The sequence below is a fragment of the Diceros bicornis genome, chromosome X (assembly GCF_020826845.1).
Source record: "Diceros bicornis minor isolate mBicDic1 chromosome X, mDicBic1.mat.cur, whole genome shotgun sequence".
NCBI classification, from domain to species: domain Eukaryota; kingdom Metazoa; phylum Chordata; class Mammalia; order Perissodactyla; family Rhinocerotidae; genus Diceros; species Diceros bicornis.
The window spans coordinates 912,806-934,560 of NC_080781.1; the positions used below are offsets into that span (position 1 = coordinate 912,806).

The following is a 21,755-nucleotide window of genomic DNA, read 5'->3' on the forward strand; positions in this document are numbered from 1 at the left end:
CTCCCTCCAACAATAAATCTGCCTTCAAACTCTGAAAAGCGATGTTGATGGCATGAAACCTGACACAGGGGGTGCATCGGTGGGGCAGTTGGGGTCTTTGGTGACCCCAGCCACCAGCATCCAGAGTGTTCCCTTCATGTTGGTGGTGAGTCCCCGAGATTTTCCCCTCTGTCCTATAGCATCAACATAGACCCTGATGTTGGATTTTGAGTTTGCACCCCCTCATAACATCATATAAGAGTTGTCAGTCATCACAAAAGTGAAGTCCCCGAGAGAGAAGACCTCGCCGCCTTGGGGAGTCTGGCAAGGGAGCTGGCTGGGGTCTCCGGCCACCTCTTCCTCCCCCGTCCGCATCACGCTGGGCGGCTCGACCTCAGCCTTGGCTGGCTGCACCACCAGGGGCTCCTCCAGGAAACACTCCTGCTCCCCGTCTTCCGTCTTATTCAGGTGGGCCACGTTCTGGGTGTCCTTGATCCACTCCTGCAGGGATGGAAGATGGGGACTCAGCACCAAGGAAAGCCAGCGTGGCAGGCCCCTGGGGGCCGGTGCAAGGGCCCCCGGGTGAAGCGTCCCCACAGACGCCCCCGGGCGAGCCTCCTGGCACCGGGGCAGCCTCCTTGGGACCAGAACACAATTCTCAATGGAACAGAAGAGGCCTCGTGTGTGGCGTCGTCACACTAAGCCCACACTGGAGTAGGGGACTCCTCGGGACTCGATCCCGACACGGGGGGTCTCCTCCCCGGCCCAGCCTCCCTCCTCCTTCCTCGTGTCCAAGTACTGAAACACAGCAGCTTTCCTTGTCCCAAAGACCCTGCTGTCACTCCTCCGTCTCCCTCAAAGGGATCAGGACACGCCGTCCTCACATAACTCACTTTGACATAAGGGTTATTTCTGGCTGAAGAGCAAACACAGAAGGAATTCTCTGCCTTCCCTCTTTCTGCCTAAAACCAGGGCATAAATTTCCCTTGTGTAAAGAAAATGCACATTTCTAAAGGCGCCCCCTGTTTCTCTTAACTCCAGAGAAAAACCTTATCACGGGACAGGACTTGAGTCTGAGAAACAAACCCTACTGAGCAACCCTGATTTATCGTGCATTTCCTAGTCAAATTCCCACATCTTCTCCTTTATTCTCTCTTCTCCACACTTTATGACTCTTTGTTAAAATGGCCTATAAGCCCCGGGGGTCTGATCATCTCTTTGGGATTTTCACTTCTATTCTGTGAGCACTTGCACTCTTGTGAATATGGAATAAAACTTTTTTCCTGTTATTCCGTCTTTTCTATCTGTTGGTTGTCCGTCTAATTCACAGGTCTCAGGCACTGAACTTAAGAGGATAGAAGAAAGTGTTTTCCCCATTTTGTTCTTCCCCTACAGCTAAGTCATTTTGAGATTCACCAAGCTCCGGTAGGAGACTGAATGGCTCACCCTCCTCCCAAAATAAAGACATGCCCAAGTCCTAACCCTCAGGACCTGGGGATCGGACCTTATTAGGAAACAGGGTCTTTGCAGATGTGATTGAGTGAAGGATGCAGATGAGGTCGTCCTGGAGGAGGGTGGCCCGAAATCCAGTGACAGTGTCCTCATCAGAGACAGAAGAGGAGACACAGACACAGAGGAGAAGCCACGTGGAGACAGAGGCAGAGATGGAGGGAGGCGGCCACCAGCCCAGGGACGCCTGGAGCCCCAGAAGCTGGAAGAGGCAGGAAGGACCCTCCCCTGGAGCCTGTGGAGGGAGCGCGGCCCTGCGACCCCTTCATCTCAGACCTCTGGTCTCCAGGACTGGGAACAGATAAATTTGTGAGGTTTCGAGTCCCCCCGTGTGTGGCAGCCCCGGGACACTAACACAACTCTGATCCCACGGTGCTGCGAAAGCCGCACCTGGGCGTCCAGCGTCCGGCGAGCTCCGGGGGGCAGGGCTGGTCCCGTCTCCCTAATTCCTCCCCCGCTCACACCCAGCCCCCGGCAGCACTTATCAAATGGATGACAAACGACCAGAAACGTTTGAAAGCGGAAGTTTACGGTTAGTTCTCAGCCCCGCGGAGGGAGCACGTTAGGAACACAACTTCCTGACGAGATCAGAAGGCGATTGGGCCGGAAAATCCCATGGGGGCACCGATCTCACCGGCCAATTTTGAGATAAGCTCCGCTGTGAGACCCCTGGACCGTCTCCGTCTGAAGGTAAAGGAAAGCCGCTGCTTTCCCCTCAGAAGGGGCTTGCGGGCCTTTAGGGGGCAGTTGGGGTAAGTGCGGGTTTTGAGATCGCTGCATCGGGGAGACGTCAGAGCGTGACAAAGCCAGCCTGTCGAGAGCACTCAGGAGGATGACAGTTACCTGGAAGTTACCTTGGTGGGACTCGAACAGCCCGAGGAAGGTGAATTTGGGGTCGGGCACGCTGGGCATGAGGACTTTCTTGACTCTGCAATGGACGCGGAGAGTCTAGTGAGACAAGGCTGGGGACACGCACGGGGCCCGGATCCCTACAAGGGGCCAAGGATGCCTGCAGATCTCGACCTCAGAGGTTCATGCCTGGGCAGAATGCAGTCCTCAATTTCAAGGCGTGTGCACTCCTCGAGCTCCCCAGGCACTCTGTCCCCTGTGTCCATGAGAAGCCCCTCACCAGGAGTGTGACGTTAGGGGCACAGAGCACATTTCCGTGCAATACTGATTCATGTTACATGCAGATTGTTATTTCCATTTTGTTGATATAATAAAACTATTACATTAATGAAGAAACAGATGCCTTTTCTCCTGTTCATCTGTCTTTGGTCAGTTTAATTCACAGGCCCCCAGGGACTGAACATAAGAGGTTCTATCCTAATATGATCCTAATGCAATAGGACTGCTGTATTATAAGAAGAGGAGATGAGGACACAGACACATTGAATTGTGTCCCCCCCGACCCTAAGATTCATAGGTTGAAGCCCTAACTCCCAATGTAACTGTATTTGCAGGTTGGGCCTTTCGGGACGTAATTAAAGTCAAATGAGTCATAAAAGTGGGATCTGAAGGTGACCAGGATCAGCCACGCCAAAATATGCCACTTTGGGGTTTGATTTGGAGCTGAGGGCAATTGAGAAACGGCAGACACGGGAGCTCTCTGCCCTCCCCCATCTGCCTAAAAACAAGGCATCAATTTCCCTTCTTGCAAATGAATTTCGATTCGCAAAGGTGCCCCCACCTCCAGCCCCCAGGCCCGGAAGAGAAGAAGGACTCTTATCAGTGGAGGTGGCACCGAGATGACGCAGCAGACAGCCCTTATCTACTGTCAATTCCTGTCATACACTTTCTAGTCACGTGCCCACAATTTACGCCCATAAAGGTCCATCGCCTGCTTTCCTCTGTCTAATCTCTTCCCCACAATTTATCGCCCTTTTTTAAGATGGTATAGAAGCCCCCCCAGAGTAACTGCCTCTTGAGGTTTTCACTTTCTTTCTGTGAATCCCTCGTGCACGTAAAAATATTACATTAATACAGAAACTTTTGCCTTTTCTCCTGTTTAGCTGTCTGTGGTCAGTTTAATTCACAGGCCCCCAGCCACTGAATCTAAGAGGTTCTAATCTAGTATGATCTTAAGGCAATAGGACTGGGGTCCTTATGAGAAGAGGAGAGGAGGACACAGACACGCACAGTTTCCCTCGGGGGCGGTTTGAGCTCCGTGTTAAAAGCACCATCCATATCACCCGTCGACACCCTCATCTGATGGCTTCCTCTCCTCCCTAGTGGAGGACCGGATGGGGGACGTCTATTTGAGCTGGTACGAGAGATGAGACCAGACCGGAGGGGTCATGGCCCATTGGCAGGAACTAAATGAAGCGCCCTCGTGCCGTTATCGACCCAGCGTGGGTCGCCTCTGACGTTGTCCAACTCGGCCCGGCTCGGACCCGGCGTGAGCCCTCCAGAATGGCGGGCCCGCTTCCTCCTGCATCAGTCCAGCCGTTGCCATGGAAACCTCCTCCTTGGAAACAAAGATGGCTCCCACAACCCTGGGCATCAGTACCTTCCACGGACGTGAGCAGCCGAAAGCCTGGGCTCTGGCAGGAATTGGTCATACGCTCTACCGTCCCCGTGAGAGTATTTCTCAGGAAGACTCCACGTACCCCTGCGTCTTGGGCAGCATTTTCCTCTCGACTTTCTTGTAATGTCCCGTGGGCCACGTGAGCATGGGGGGGCAGTGATGCTCAGCTAGAGTTGCACCCGGGGATTCTCCTTTGTCTCCACGTCACGGACGCACTGGAACCAAAGCCCTCCACCCGGGTGCCTGACGAGACCGGGGGGGTCGTCCTTACCTCCGGAGTTTCCACAAAGACAGAAGGAGAAGGGACACCGTCAGGAAGGCGACCAAGCCGGAAACTAAGATAAACCTTGGGAAAAGCTTTCTCTCCTGGCACGAGTCTAAGGCGAAACAGAAGGGCTGCTGTAAGTCGTCGGGGAGACGCTATATCGCGGCCCACCCCACGTCTGTTCTTCCTTAATACGTGTCACTGTCGGCAAGTGTCGATGTCAGTGGGAAATATCCCGGAAAGGGAGGCGGTGTCTGTGGACGGGCATGCGTGGGGCGGCCACGCAGGGGGGCGTAGGCTCAGCTCAGCCTGTGTGGTCAGGGGCGGTGGATGGCATGGGGACTGCTTTTGGCCACTATCTACCTACCTATCATCTATCATCTATATCTGTCTATCTACCTATCATCTATGATCTATATCTATCTATCTATCTAACTATCTATCTATGTATCTATCTATCTCTCTCTCTCTCTGTCTATCTATCTATCTATCATCTACCTACCTATCTATGTATCGTCTATCTATCTACCTATCCATCTAATCTATCTATCATCTATCTATCTATCATCTATCTAATATCTATCATCTACCTATCTATCTATATCTCATCTATCTATCTATCTTATGTATAATGTATCACCTCTCTTTATCTATCTCCATATCATCTATCTATCCATCCATCCATCTATCCATCCATCTCTGTTATCTGTCTACCTATCATCTGTCTATCTATCTGTCTAATGTATCACCTATCTATCTCTATAACATCTATCTATCCATCCATCCATTCATCCATTCATCCATCTATCACTATCATCTATCTATCTATGTATCTATCAACCTATCTGTCTATCTATCTATCTATCATCTGTCTATCGATCCACTTATCTATCCATCTATTTATATCAACTATCTATCATCTATCTATCACCTATCTATCTATCTAACATTTATCTAATATCTATGAATCATCTATTTGTCTGTCATTTATCTATCTATCATCAGTCTATCATTTATCTATCTATCTATCTATCTATCTAATCTGTTTATCATCCATCCATCATCTATCTCCCTATCATCTACATCCAGGTCTATCTATCTATCTATCTATCTATCATGTATCTATCTATCTATCCATCAATGTCTTTATCTTCTATCTATGTATCTATCCATTATCTACCTATCATCTCTCTACCTATCTATCTATGTATCTATCCATCTATCTCTCTATCATGTATCTATCTATCATCGGTCTATGTAACCATCATCTATCTATCTGTGTATCTATTTACCTATAGATGTATCATCTGTCATCTATCTACTATCTATTAGTTTATTTGTGTCACCCATCGTTTATCTGTCTGTATCTTCTCTCTACCTGTAGCTCTACGTGTGACAACATTCAGAGACGGTCCCTGTTACTATTGGTGCTGAGTTAACAGACATAAGGAATGAAAGGTCCCCCGTGAGGAAGGCGGCCCGGAGAGCGAACAAGACATGGGATCTTCCACGTGCCCTCAGGAGACGGCAGGGAGCTCATCTGCGTGTTCGGGGTCCCCACTCCAGCCTCCCCCAAAGACGGGGCCCCGGCCCCTGCCCGTGCAGCGGTGCTCCGTACCTCGGCGCTCGCCCCTCTGCTGGTGGGCCACCTCTGACCAGTCGCTGGGGTACGTGTCGGAGCCGTAGGTGGACTCCATGGTCTTCACCCGGGCCCGGAAGAAGTAGCATTTGTCGGCATCCACGCCCACTATGGTGACGTTGCAGGTTGTTCCCTCCTCGGACTGGAGAAGAAAGCAAACACGGCGATCGGGGACTCGACCGAGACCCTTGGTCTTCACCCCGGGGGTCACGAGATTCCTGCTTTCAGGCACTTACACCCTCTGTCTGCCCAGATCGTTATGCCCCAAACAACAGGGGCGGATGCAGATGCAGCCACCCCTCCACCCTCCGAGGACAAAAGCATCCTTTGTAACGAATACGAGTACAGACGCTTTCAAACAATTACTTAGTGACAGTCCTTCCTTTAAAAAAAGGCGTGTGTGGACTGCGTCGTGCTCACCCCTAATAGTCTGATTTTATCCATCACTATGTAGATGTGCACCTGGAATTACACAACGTTATAAACCATGATGACTCAATGAAATAACTGAAAAAAAGGCCATAACTTTTATGACTATAAAAGTCACGCATGCTTACTTTTGAGACTTTAGAAAACACACAGACGCATACGCACAAAAGGAAAATAAGAAACTTAAAAACCTTCCTTATTCTAGCTCCAAGATCCAATCAGCATTGACAAATTGGTATTATTTCTTTCCCTCCAGGGGCATTCATACAGCATGATGTTTTATTGGACGTGCTGCTTCTTATCACTAAAGATTCTTCTAAAAAACGAATGAGCGCAAACTGGTGTAGCCACTATGGAAAACAGTATGGAAATTTCTCAAAAAAATTCAAAACAGAAATACCATACGATCTAGCTGTCCCACGACTGGGCATTTTTCCAAAGAACATGAAATCAACAATACAAAGAGATCTATGCACCCCTGTGTTCACTGCAGCATTATTCACTATAGCCGAGATGTGGAAGCAACCCAAGTGCCCATCAACGGATGAATGGATAAAGAAGATGTGGGATATATGTACAATGGAATACTACTCAGCCATAAAAAAGACAAAATCTTGTCATTTGCAACAAAATGGCTGGACCTCGAGCGTATGATGTTAAGTGAAATAAGCCAGAAAGAGAAAGACAAACACCGCATGATTTCACTCATATGTGGAAGATAAACCAACACATGGGTGGAGAGAATGGATTGGTGGTTACCAGAGGGGAAGGGGGTTGGAGAGGGCAAAAGGGATAAAGGGCACATATGTATGGTGACGGATAAAAATTAGACTGTTGGTGATGAGCCCGAGGCAGTCTACACAGAAACTGATAAATAATGACGTACACCTGAAATTACACAATGTTATAAGCCAATATGACTTCAATAAAATAATTTTTTTACAAAAGCCAGAAACTGCCTTTTGACGGCTCTGAAGTATTTTGCTGGATAGATGTACCACAATTTATTTGACTATTCTATTGTATGGCATACAGATGACCCGATGGGCTTTGTATTTATTTCAGATGATGCTTCAACAGACGCCTTTGTGCGTAAGGCCTCATCCACGTTTCTATTTCCTGAGGATCGATTGCTCAAAGGGGAGTCGCTAGCTCAGAACTAGGGCCGTGGGTGAGCTCCTGAAGCTCGTGGATGCTCCACACCAAGGAACAGCATCGCGCTTCACTATTTGCACTCTGTTTAGGATACCCCAGTGTCCGGGTATCGCGTTCATTTGCACTTTTGGATGAGCAGTGGGGCTGATTCCACTTCACCACGTCCCGCCGTATGTGAGTCTTTCTCTTTTGTGATAGGTCCCCCCCGGCTTCTGTGAATACGCCTGCCTCACGATGGTACTTTGCCCTCATTTTTCCTCTTATCGCTGTACAGCCATGCGCTGCATGACGAGGTCTCAGTCAACAATGGGCCACGTAGATGACGGTGGTCCCACGTGGTTGGCACCATACAGCCTAGGTGTGTAGGAGGCTGTACCATCCAGCTGTGCGTAAGTCCACTCTGTGATGCTTGCACAACGACAAAATCACCTAACGGTGCCTTTCTCAGAACGAGTCCCCATCATTAAGCAACACAACTTCATCTTATGGAACCATTTCCAAATTTTAGGGTGTGTCCCTCTGCCAATGCCTCAGCCCTCACTTGCTCTCTGGACATCTCACTCTAGAGCATCAATTTTGCTAAAATCCTCTCTCCCTTTTCTTCGCCCTCCTCGGATCAGTGGTCAACTTGCCAAATCAAATGATAGTGCAAACCAGTCAACCATATATATTCCTGTGGCTGGAACATGCACGTCTGCCCTAAGTTATACCCCACGACTCGAACGCCCGCTCAGCTCTCCAGGAGACGCGCTCCAGGAAAACGCAAATGTTTGCGGGTCTGGAGATACGTGAGTGCACAGCTGCGAGAGAGAGCGGGAAAGCAGAATGTCTTCTTCCGGTTGCCCTGTTAGCTCAACTCTGCACCTTCCTCGTTTCTCTTCTCTGAGCCCCGCTGTTACCGGACCTCAGCGTTCATCTTGCATAAATGAAGCACGGTGTCAGGAAATGCAGCCAAACAGTATCTCAACCATTTTGCTCAGGAACAGAAATATAATCACAAATAAACTCGGCACTCGACACCAGATGCTCAGAAATTGCAGGTCAAACGTGTAGTTTTCCTCTTGGATCCCTGAGATGCTGTCTTTGAAAAATCACAATGACAGAAGAGCCATCGGCCTGTAGCTGGGTCATTGTTAGGAGTTGAATTGTGTCCCCCCCATAAAGATATGTTGAAATCCTAGCCCCTTGTACCTGGGAACATGAACTTATTTGCAGAAACAGTCTTTGCAGATGTGATCAGGTTAAGGTGAGGTCATTAGAGTGGACCAGTAACCCAATGACAGGTGTCCTTACGAGAAGAGCAGAAGTGACATGGATACAGACAAACACAGAGAGGAGAACACCACGTGAAGACACAGACACATCGATGAGAAGGTCGTGTGAACGTGAAGGCAAAGCTTGGATGGAGCGATGTGGCCACAAGCCAAGGAACACCAATGATTTCTAGAAGCCACCAGAAGATGAGAGAGAGGCGTGGAATGGGTTGTCCCCTGGAGCCTCCAGAAGGAACCAACCCTGCTGACTCCTTGACTTTTGACTTCTGTCTCCAGAACTGGGAGAGAACACATCTCTGTTGTGTTAAGTTCCTCGTTTTGTGGCACTTTGTTATAGCACACCAGGAATGTCAAGCTGTTGTATAGCTGTGAAGGGTAATATATCCGTGAAGGGTAATATATCCGTGAAGGGTAATTAGATGCGCCATCTAATTTCAAGGAGAGATTATGGAGCCCATGTCTCTGTTGGGTGATGTGACCGACACCTGCAAACTAAGCTTGGAACCAAACACCTGAGTCTTGTGTCCGGTTGGACTCAGCTGGTGTGAGTGACTGTCACACAGTGAGCTCAACATGTGGGTGGGTTTTCTTTCTCCTGATCCATAACGTGCTAGCTCTTCAGAGCCCCCGCCCCCATCCTCCATCATGTCCAGCAAAAGCAAAACCTTCCTGAACACCCTGCAGAATAGAGCAATCTTGCCTCTGCCCTTCCTCCCCCGAGTCTCCATCTCCTTTCTTCACGGTGCTCACCCACCTCATACATATCTGTTTATGGCTCATCTCCTCCGACAGAATGGAAGCTCCGTGAGGGATCACCTCGTTGTGTCTACAGATGTGTCTGGTCTGGACGCCAGTGAATGGAGATCAACCACCCCCTAGTAAGAGTGAACGTTGACTGGGCACTTACTCAACACTGCGCTCAATGCTTTTCAGTGTGACCGCTTTTCATCCCCACGTTGTTCCGAGCAACTATTATTATCTGCTCAGTGCCTGGGATGTAGTAGTCACTCAACAAATATATCCTGAAGGGAAGCTGAAGGAAGCCCCTTCTGACACTCGTAGGGACAGCAGATATCAAGGATCCTGGGCTAAGATGCTCCAGGAGACTCACCTGCCTTCTCTCCGTCTCCTCCCTGGACGGCACCATGAGATACAGTCCTTCTGGTCGACCTCCTAATCTCAGTCTCCAGAGCTCAATGGGCACGGTGCCCGCCCAGAATTGTGGAATCGTCTACTGCTGGGGTTGGAGGGGAGCTCAATGCTCTGGTAGTCTAATAACTTCTCCAGTCCTAGACCCTAGCCTTTAGGAGAGCTCCTCCAACCAACTTTGGACTCTCACTGAGCACTTCCAGGAAGGGGCATCTCGCTGTACCTCATTCCACGTGATTCCACCAGCTCTCTGCAGATTTTGCCCATTGACCTCAGTTCTCCTCTTGTGAAGAGCTTAATCCTTGGTTTAATAGACCTTTAACTATTGGAGGACAGCTGTGAGCCCCAGGTCATTGATATTCACATAATTTTTATTTATTCCATAGACTGTGCTCTTACACTCAGAGCCGGAAAGTGTTCCCGTGTATCTAAAAGGCATAAAAGAGAGGTGAGTGGTCCAGGGTGCAATTGCTCAATGAGAGGGCGTGATGGTGGCGAATTTTACATCAACTTGGCCATGCCTGGTGTCCACTTCTTTGGTCAAATACCAGTCTAGAGGTCACTGTCAATGTATTTTGTAAATGTGATTGGCATTTATAATCAGCCAACTTTAAGTCACTACATAGTGTGGGTGAGCCTTATGCAATCAGTTGAAGGTACCGGGAGCACATACTTGGGCTTCCCAGAGAAGAAGGAATTAGGTCTCAAGTCTGCAACATAGAAACCCCGCCCGAGTGTCCAGCCTGCTGGCCTGAGAATGGCCAGGTCCTACAATCACATGAGCAATTTGTTAAAACAAATCTCAATATCTCCATCTCTCTGTGTCTCCCCAAAACTAGCATCTTGAAAAGAGTTGCTCACCTTTGTCCTGAGAAGACGCCACCCCACTCACCTGCCACTCGGTGTCGAAGGTGCTCTTGAACTGGATTTCATAGAGGAGGTCGTTGTGGGGCAGGTCAGAACACGTCACCGTCACGGCCTCCTCATGCCACTGGAAGTTCAAATCTTTCGGGGAGTCTGGTTTCACTAAGAAGGAGAAACAGCAGAACGATCGCTTCCTTGACAAAGATGAACATTCCACGTCTCTAAACTTGTAGTGGTCACTTTGCTTGGATTCATTTTCTTTTGCCTATATAATCCCCTTTTTAATACCTAATGGGATTTGGGGTTTGTGTATCCTTATTTTACATCTATAGCAGAGGTTTCAGACAGAGCTCCAAGGGCTCGTAGGTGTGTCATGGAAGAAACTCTTTGAAATTTTGTGAAAAATTCATGTGTATCTGTTATGGGAAGAATTGTGTCCCCCAAAAACGATACGTTGAAGTCCTAGCCTCCAGGACCTCAGAATGTAACTGCGTTTGGAAACAGGGTCTTTGCAGATGTGATTAAGTGAAGAATGAGGATGAGGTCATCCTGGATGAGGGTGGCCCTAAATCCAATGACAGTGTCCTCATCAGAGACAGAAGAGGAGACACAGACACAGAGGAGAAGCCACGTGGAGGTGGAGGCAGAGATGGAGGGAGGCGGCCACCAGCCCAGGGACGCCTGGAGCCCCAGAAGCTGGAAGAGGCAGGAAGGACCCTCCCCTGGAGCCTCCGGAGGGAGCACAGCCCTGTGACCCCTTCATCTCAGACGTCTGGTCTCCAGGACTGGGGGGAGGATGCGTGTCTGTTATTTTAAGCCCCCTGGTTTCTGGGAATTTGTTGTGGCAGCCTTAGGCAGCTCACACAGTGTCTATGATTAATTTTATGAGTAGAGAGTCCATAGGTCTCATCAGATTTTGAGACGCACCTGTGACACCCCATCCCTCAAAAAACAAAAAAAAAAGAACCACTACCTTACAGAAATCTAGAATAAAGAACACATGTTTTGGAGAGAGGGTTTCACTACATGTGTGTGGTGTTTCCTGACCCAAGACGGACAGCCCACCCTCACGGCACTTGAGACAAACCAACAGGAGCATGAGGGGAAGGTAAGAGGGTGTTCCTCTCTTCCTCTGTTGGAGAGAAGAGCGCCATGTTGCATCTTTGGCTCATTCTCTCAAAGCACAACCTTCATGGGGCCATCTGGTCTCGCCCACCCAGTGTAGATGCATTCCTGCCCAGTGTGTGTCCAGATGGAACTTTCTAGAAGGCTGGTGTCTTTCGTGTTGGGGCAGGGAAGGGGAATTCAGCTCGAGAGGCGAATGGACAATGAGCTCTCTTCTTGGCACTTACAGTAAGAGCTGATCCATTGACTCTTGGTCAGAAGAGGTTGTGTTCCATTCCGGATGGAAAAATAGAGAATTCCATCATCTTCTGCCTCCAGCAGGCACCCAGCCGTACGACCTTGTTGAAGAATGTAGTTGGGGCATTGGTCGTACATCTCATTGCTTCTTAATCTGTGGTTAAAAAAGAGCACCATTCAGCCATAGAGCATCTTTGGAAATAAGATTTTGACACGTCTACTGGTCATTCCTTTGCTCCACGTCTCTGCCATGGACTCACCTTGGGTAACTTCTTGACTCACTTCAATGATCCCTCCTCACAGCTACAGCAAGACCTGTCCAAACAGAAACGATCCCCTCTCTCAAATGTTTAAACCCCTTGAATGGCTTTTGTAGCAGGTTGAATTGCGACCCTCCAAAAGGGAGGTCCATGAACTAATATCTGGTACCTGGGAATGAGAACTTATTTGGAAACAGGGTCTTTGCAGATGTGATTAAGTGAAGGATGGAGATGAGGTCATCCTGGAGAAGGGTGGCCCTAAATCCAATGACAGTGTCCTCATCAGAGACAGAAGAGGAGACACAGACACAGAGGAGAAGCCAGGTGGAGATGGAGGCAGAGACGGGAGGGAGGCGGCCACCAGCCCAGGGACGTCTGGAGCCCCAGAAGCTGGAAGAGGCGGGAAGGACCCTCCCCTGGAGCCTCCGGAGGGAGCACAGCCTTGTGACCCCTTCATCTCAGACGTCTGGTCTCCAGGACTGGGGGAGGAGGAATTCCTCTGGTTGTAGGCTGCCCAGCTGGTGGTCTGTGTCATGGCTTCGCCATGACACTAATCCAAGGGCAGTTTGACCTGTAGAGTAAACATCCCCTGATTTGAGGAAGCCCTTTAATAGGGATGTACCAAGATTGGGTATCTCTCTGACGGTACCCTACAATATTAAGAAGAAGCATAGTACCCAGCCTGAGACCAGCTTACGTTCCATCCTTAAGACCTCAAACCCAAGCAGTGCCTGGATCAAGAATTATCCCCTTTAAGAATGAAGAAATGGATGCTCAGAAAACTCCACTGACTTATCTGTGTGGCCACCCAGACAATCCAGCACTGTTTTTCTTCAGTGAGTCTTATCTTACAAACAAATTCATCATAAAATTTCCCTCTTCTGTACGCTTTCTCATTTATCTCAAGTGTGATCAAGCTGCAAAGAATCGACCACACATCACACACTCCCGTTCACAGAATTGAGACGAAATTCACTGGAACAACCCTTCCTCCGACATCTAGTCTCATGACTTTGAGGGTGTAAGGCAGGACAAATAAGCCCAGAAGAGGGAGACACGTTTTTGGAAGGTGGCCCCTGGTGACTTGATGTGCAAAGTCTCAGCATGTTAATCTTGGCCATGACAGCCTAGCAGATAATATTTCAAGGCCACCGAGCTCCAGTAAAAGACAGACACTGAGATGCTGCTGACGGTCCCAGGTGAAGAAGGCACTCTGCGAACGTCCTGCTAAGAATCTAGGTGGTTTCGAGCGTGACTCGGTCATCACTCGGTTAGAAGATTTGCGGAACTGTGGTTTGGGGTTGTGGTGAGGACTGAGGGTTAAACAGAACACACACATTCACACTTGCACATTTTGACTCTTCACACCTTCACTTCCTGCCCTCCCAATTGCTGATGTGTCACAAGAAGAAATACGTGAGCACGGGGCAGGGTTCCCCCTTCCCGAGGGCACTTACTTGTAGAGGAAAGTCAAATTAGTCCCGGAGTATCCACTTGCATTCCACGTAACCTGCACAGTTTCGAAGTTAAAGTTGATGATCTGAAGGTGCAACGGTCCTCCTGGGTCAGAAAAGACAAATAGAGGATGGTTTGAGGCAATGTTGAAAAGAATTTGGAATTTGTAGAATGATGTCGGCATGCCTGTCGTAAGAATAGTATAGTGCTTTAAAGGGACAGATGAAACCAAGATGTTCACAGACAAGCCAGTTACTAATTATATCAGTAAGAGCTACAGGATATGCAGAGGTAGGTCACGTCAACTACCCTGAGAGACACAGTCAGCAGCAAGATTATAGCTTCCTTTCTTCTCATGTTTGCAAGAGGTAATGACTAGCAATTAGTGTGAGGAGCTGATATTAAGTGGCAGCTGTTTGTCCCATGACACCGTCTTTTGTGGGCACATGGAGAGGCACAGGACACTGTTCCCTGTCCACCAAACTCACTGTCTTACTCAGAACACCACACACGACAACTTGAGGAATAGCTCAAGGGCAGAGAAGTCCTTCAGTCTTTCCCTTAAAAATTACTAGGGTATTAGTAGCTTTGATTTTTGCAGAGGTCTGGGTTAGCCATGCTCAAAGTAGTGAACAGGTGTTTCTAGGCTTCAGCAAATATGTGGTGATACTGTGGACAATGAGAGATGGGTTTCCAGCTGTCAGAGAAGGTAGTTGCAAATTTGGAAATATGGAGGCTAGAATGAACTCTGTGGTGTTGGCTTAGAAGTGGAAGTATCAGGATAGATAGATAGATAGATAGATAGATAGATAGATAGATAGATAGATAGATAGATAGACAGACAGACAGACAGATATAGACAGAGATGGATGGAGGGATGGATGGATGGATGGATGGATGGAGGGAGGGATGGAGGGAGGGATGGGTAGATGGACAGATGGATGGATGGGTTGATCGATAGATGGACTGATGGATGGATGAATGGATGGATGGATGGATGGATCGATGGATGGACACATTTCTAAGACCCACCAGGTTGTGAGTCAGCAGGAGGTGAACAGACACATGTTCACAGATGCTGAGAAGGAGGGGCTGGGCGTCCCTGGGTAAAGGACTCACATTCTTCATTCAGTTCTGGGTCCAGCCCCCATCCCCTGCGGTAGGAGGCAAACACACGTCCTTGCTCCAGCTCTGTTGGCTCAGCCCCTCTGGGAGGTCTCAGGGCTGGATGGCTTGGCCTGCTGAACATGCATGGGATCACATCGAATTTCAATGTCCAGTATTAACCTTGTTCACCCGTCATGGCCCCTCAGCAATCCAAATTCAACCCATTTTCCAAAACCCACCTTATAGTTCACTAACGCCTCTCTCAAGATCTCCAACCAATGTTCTCTTTCCCTTTTCTGATCACACTCACCAGTGACTATCTCCACTGTGGAAATGAAATGAAGAATGAGAAAAATCAAGTGAGACCCAAAAACCCAAATGAGAAAAAGCAGAGACTATTAATTCAGAGCTGGCTATAGCAACAGAGTTGGCTACCATCACTTGTCTTTGGCAGAGACTCAATGGCAGGCAGGGGAAGTGGGACAGCTTCTTGGTGGGACAGAAAGGAAGGCTCAGGGGTGCCCTGATGGAGGCTATTGGCCCAAGGGAAGCTGGGGTTGGCCAACTAGAAGCAGGATGTCCCTTGTGATTGGTAAGAGGAGAACTTTGACTTTCTCTGGTTGGTCCTAAGTTGGAAGCAGGGATAGAAGTTAGGTAAGTTGTCAGCTATTGGTCAAGGGGTTGGTTTCCTGTGTTGTGGGTCAGAGTTCTATTCTTGTAGATGGTCTGGTCATTGTTCGTGTATTCAGTGTCTCAATTCTCTGCATTTTGGCAATCTGATTGCAATTAGTTGAGACCCTAAGAAGTCCTCTTTATACTGTTCTCAGCCAGTCTCCTTGATGTAGACTTCTTTTCCAACCTGGTTGGTTCCAACACTTGAGTGACGCACCTTGCCCTGAGCACATAGAAAAATATTCAGAAGAGATGTGCTGAATTGGGAGGGAAAGGAAGATAAAGGAGAAATTGAACTCTCTGTGAAAGACCTCATGATGGGAATCTGGGTCTGTCTCAACTTCTGAAAATCGAGGGTAGAATGAGGAATGTCAACATCCTTTGCGTTGTTAAGGAAGTCCTTCTCTATGCCCAAGGTGTACGGAACACTTCTGTTCTATGCCAGCAATCATTCTTGACGTAACTGACCACAAACAGATGTTCTTCACATTGATACCCGGCCCCCCGAAGAGGAGAGCAGAAGCATCGAGGAGGATGTTCTAGCTTCTGGAAATCCCGACCTTCAGAAGAGGAAATTGGGCCCACTTCCTGTGGGGAACACCTTCCTGGCTCTGGAATGGGAGGGAGCTTTCCAGCTCAGTCCTCAGCGAATATTGTGTCAGATCTTTGGTCCTCCTCCCGTGGAAATGTCTGATTGATAAAGTCAGACACCCTAGTTTTCCAGCAGGAAAGCAGAACTGTTTTTGTGGTTCGGTGTCTCCCCCACACGATGAGTCAGCCGCAGGCACAGAAGGCAAATCCTCAGACTCGGCCAGGAGAAAGAGAAGAAAGTCACTCGTCTCTGTTGCTTCTTCGTTAATGGTCCATGATGTGAAAAACTCTGTCAAAAACTCATTAACTTTTAAAAGGATTTACACACACTCCCGCAGAGCCTGGGTGAGGGGTGTGATGGGGTCCTCACCACGGGGATGTGGACAAGACTTCTCTGAGATGGATGGGAGGGGAGACACGGAAGGCTTCCCACCGATCCTATAAAACCTTTTCAGGTAGCACAATGTTGCTCCTGAGGTGGATTTTTCTTGCAGTTGGACCTTAAAGCAGATTCAAGAGAAGCAAGCCATTTGCAAGGGATCAGGCGCCGTTTGCAAAACAGAGACAGTTACTCACCCATTTTTGCTTCACGCCTGTTCTGTGCCTTAAAAATAAGAGACTTAATTCTCTCTGTTGAAAACAAAGTAAGAGATGCCTCCCCTCACCTTTCTTAGAGCATTTACTTTATAAAACTTGTAAGATCTTTCTACATGTCTTTGAAATGTGTGTAAATCCTTTTAAAAGTTAAGGAGTTTTTGACAGATTTGGGACCCAGGAGTGTTTTTCTCAAGGACCTGGGAACCAACTCTTTGAAATGCAAATATCAAAGGAGGCGGTGCCCCTGTCTTGTAGTTTCTGTGCGAGGGTGAGAGTCTGGCTTCAAGTGTAGGACCACCTCCTGTCATAAAGACAGAAGTTTATTTTTCCTGTGGATAAAGCCCATTGTCTGACGCAGATGGTCACCCCAATTACCGGGTGAATTTAGGGAGGAAAGTCCTCCCACCTGAGAACTATTGACTGTTTATCTTGAGAATGTGTGTGTGATGGGCTGTATCCACTTAACTCCGTAAAAGGGTGTCTGGCTTTGCCATCTCTTTGGCAGACTGCAAGAGATGCACACCGAATTTTGGTTTAGTGCTTCTTCAGTAACAAAACTTTTTCTCTCTCTCTTCCACTTTTGTGGAGAAGACTTCTGGGTTGACGGGAGATTTGGGTTTTGATCGTATTTTTTCAACGGCGTCAGAAACACTCCTATCTCTCCAGGCATCGCCTGCCCTCCTGGGCCCTCAGTCTGTCAGATATTAGCATTCCTGGTGCACCATTTCCACCAAAATCCCCAGCCTTGTGAAGATCCCCTCACCCACCCCAGGAACGCTGTGGGGGACAGTCATGTCATTACAAAGATAAGCAATTTTAAAGACAAATACTGTGTGATTCCACTCATAGGGGGTCCCTAGAGGAGTCAGATTGATAGACATGGAAAATAGGAGGTGGGTACCAGAGGCTGGGGAGGGGATGGGGAGTTAGCGTTTAATGTGGACAGAGTTTCATTTTGGGAAGATGAGAATGTTCTGGAGACGGATGGTGGGGATGGGTGCACCACAATGTGAATGCATTTAACACCACTGAGCTGTGCACTTAAAAATGGTTAAGGTGATAAATTTTATGTGGTGTGTATTTTACCATAATTTTTAAAAGATAAGCAATTTTATTTTGCTTTTTAAAATTTTTATTGAGGGGCTGGCCCTGTGGCATAGCAGTTAAGTGTACGTGCTGCACTGCTGGTGGCCCGGGTTCAGATCCCGGGCATGCACCGAGGCACCACTTGTCAGGCCACAGTGTGGCGGCATCCCACATAAAGTAGAGGAAGATGGGCACAGATGTTAGCCCAGGGCCAGTCTTCCTCAGCAAAAAGAGGAGGATTGGCAACAGATGTTAGCTCAGGGTTGATCTTCCTCACACACAACAAAATAATAAAAATAAAATAAAATAAATTTTTTATTGAAAAACATAGTCTTATGACACTTTTTGAAGTAATTATTCTTGCTCTAGACTTGGCAACGTCTGCACTAAAAAATGGTTGAAATGAATTTTGCTGCTTTCTTTTGATTTCTGATCACAGATCACACAGCCAATGCCATCTGAGGATATCTGGGCAAAAATCTAAACGTGCTGTCTTTGGATAAACAGAATGTGGTCCATCTATACAGTGGAATATTACACAGCCATGAACAGGGGTGAAGCACTGACACGGCTACAACGTAGATGGGCCTTGAACACATGATGCTCAGGGAGAGAAGCCAGACACAAAAGGACACACACTGTGTGATCCATTGATATGAAATGTCCAGAACAGGCAAATTCAGAGACAGAAAGTGGATTAGTGGTTGCCAGAGGCTAGAGATGTAAGAGTGGGAGTGACCGGTGGTGGGTACGGGGTCTCCTTTTGGGGTGACAGAAATGTCTTCAAATGGACTGTGGTGGTGGGGGCTGCACGTATCTGTGAATATACTCAAAAGTATTGAATTGTAGGCTATAAATGGGTGAATTACATGGTATGTGAATTACATCCCGACACAACTATTACCCAAAAAGTCATATCCACCTCTCCTGCCTCGCATCAGCTTCTGTGGATTTCTCCCCATTTCCAACGGAGACATTCTCCTCTCACCCCGACGAGCGGGGACCCCACAGGGCGGGGTTTCAACATGGTGGCTGCTGTCACGGACGCCTCCTCCTCTCACGGATCCAGACAGATGTGAAACCTCCGGGGCTTTTGTAACGCTGCCTTTGATTCTGTAACCCTCTTTTTTTTTGCTTGTTTTTTTCTCAGAAATACACAAAGGCTTGCCGGGAAATCTGGAGATGAACAGATTTGCAAACTATGGGTCTCCCATATGCAGAAGCAGCTCTTAAGTATCAAGAATTTCCTTCCAGGTTTAGACCCCACCATCACCCCACACACAAGGGGTCACCTCGAGCTTCCCCACCTGCAAGCCAGTTCGACGTCTGCTTAAAATGCACCGCCCAGACGACAGACAGGGAAGCCTCCCCGTGAGGAATACTTTTTAGGGCCACTAGGAATTGTCACCTCTCCCATCCACGCCTCCTGCCCTGACCCAAGCCTGAATCCCCCTTCCATTTGGGGTGAACATCTGGCTCAGCTGCAAACATCTCTCCGCGTTTGCTTACATACGGGGCGTTGGGAAGTGCATGCAGGGCCCTCCCATTAACTTTCTTCTATCTTGAGTCCCGGGGGTCTGGCTGGCTCTCAGCTACCCTGCATCTGTCTCCATCCCTGATTGTCCCCGTTCCTCCATTCTGCCCCCACCCTGCTCCTTATCAGCCTGTTGCCCTCTTCTCTGTGCCGCACCCCCAGGTCGCGAAGCACGGTTTCCACACACACAGCCCCGCAGCTGGTCAGTGAAACGGCCTCATGGGTTGAGTGAAGACTGGTCTGCGTGGCTGGGGGGACAGCCTTCCCCCATCATTCCTCAGCCTGTCGCGAGCCCCCGTCCCCCTGCTCGCACAGAAGCTCTCTGTCCTCCCCTCTTCCCCTCCTTCCTAACTTGACACCAGCCCGCCCTCGATTCAGGGACACGTTTTGGGCGAATGAGCATCCTCATCACACCCCGTGAGAAACCTACAACCGCCTCTGATGGAAATAGTATCTGAAAGGCAAATTGAGTCACCATGTCTGAAACTGCAGGTTAGAAATCGGTCCATTGGGTGGAGGGGCCCCTGCGCATCTATGGGACCCCTGCTCGTCCCGTTGACGGCCGTGACCGCTGGTTGGCTGAGTCTCAATGAATTAATGATGGGGGACACCCCAGGGTGGGGGGCAGTGGGGGGACCTGTCCTCAGGCTGTGCCCTCGTGGGACGTGGTTCTTGGTTCACAACAGTATTCACACCTCTAATGGCCTCGGGGGAAAGAGAATTGCAAGCAAACCACAAAAGCATTTTCTAAAGAAAGCGAGCTTCTGTGATTTCTAAGAAGTTACTAGAGAGGCTCCGACGAGGGTGCTCACCGTCAGCACCTCTGTCCACCCGTCGGCTATCCTGACGCCCGCTTCTGTCCGTGGATGGGTTTCTAGGGGTTCAGAATCCTAAATCACGTGTTCATCCATCCAACTCCATGCCGGGGGCATCAGGAATAAGAAACGGATCTCAAGGAACCACTTGGAAACCGTGGCAGGTACACGGGAGATCAAATTACAGCAGAACCCCTCATCTTTCTACCTCTGTCGCAGGCAGACAGATGGCCTGGTGTGAGGATGTGAGAAGAGAGCAGCCGGCGTTGCACAGAGCTCGGAAATCACCTCGGTGCCAGAACAGCCCCAGCCCGGGGGAGACCCACCTCCAGCTCCTCGTGGTCCTCCGAAGCTGCGTCGGCTGGAAATCCAATTTGCAACCTCAAGGCTGCAGCCAAGGGGGTCACGGGGGACCCTTCCCAACCAGGTGGGCAAGAGGCCGGCTCAGAATCAGAAGGTCAAACGTGGGGTGATGCACGGGTTCCGTCCAGAAGAAAAATGCCCCTAAAATGCTGTCCCGGGATCCCGTCTGCGCCACCCGCGAACCAGAAACTCTAATCAGAGCCGGCTCGTGCCAGACGAGCCCCACCGGCCGCGGGGGCTGGAATGTCCCATCTGCCTTCTGCTGACACTGTAAAAAAGCTGGTAACCTCAGCACGCAGCCCGGTAGTAAATTTCTGGAAATTCCACCAGAACCAGGCTCTGAGGACGGACAGCAAGGTGATGCTCATGCTCATAATCATTCTCAGAAGGCACGGCCGTGGGAGGGAAGGAGGACCCCATGCACAGAGGCTCCGGAGGCTCGTCTCGGGGAAGCCCTCGTCTTTCTCAGAAACACCGTGGGGACACTATCTCACCACAGGAAGGTACGCATTAACTTAAACCAAAGCTGGCTTTGAAAGCAGAAAGAACAACGAAGCTGCCCAGATCCTCAATTCGGCTGACAAGGAGCCCTTTATGGTTATTTTTTTTTCCTATCCGAGACTAATCCTGAAGTCCAAGAATGGACCCCCATTGCAACAGGCAAACCTGGGTTTGTAGAGACTCAGAAATCTGTGCAAGCTCTTTGTACCTTGTGTTGCAAAAGAGACACACACAAAAAATCCCAAAAGAAGTGGATCAAATAGAGGTCATTTGAAGCACCCCTGTGGCCACCTCTCCAAGCCCAGCTTACCCGATCCCGTGTCCCCCGGAGCAATCCAGTATCCCAGGAGCAGCGCGGCTGCGGCCGCCCAGTGCAGGAGGGCACTCCTCATGCCGAGACAGGGGAGAAAGTCAGCGTATGGTTGGTGCCTGCAGGGAGATTTCAGTTCATGACTAATGCACAGAGGTCACCCCATTTATAAAAGGCGGAAAAGAAACTGGGGAAATGAGCACAGGAAGCAGAAAGTCATGCTTTTTTAAAAGATGATTCATAAAAAAAAAAAAAAAAAAAAGGCAGGGTTACCTTTGCATCCTCTCGTGGGTCCTGAGGATGGGGAACGCG

The 21,755-nt window shown here is 49.0% G+C and overlaps 1 protein-coding gene across 1 annotated transcript; it reads right to left on the minus strand.

The window, feature by feature from the left end:
* Positions 1-222: 222 nt before the first annotated feature.
* Positions 223-21,525, minus strand: CRLF2 (cytokine receptor like factor 2). Its single transcript, XM_058535342.1, has 8 exons — positions 21,444-21,525; positions 13,870-13,972; positions 12,143-12,306; positions 10,819-10,952; positions 5,899-6,061; positions 4,287-4,392; positions 2,332-2,416; positions 223-480 (listed from the first exon to the last, which is right to left on the minus strand). The coding sequence occupies exons 1-8, from the start codon at positions 21,523-21,525 to the stop codon at positions 223-225; spliced, it is 1,095 nt and encodes a 364-aa protein (XP_058391325.1).
* Positions 21,526-21,755: the final 230 nt, after the last annotated feature.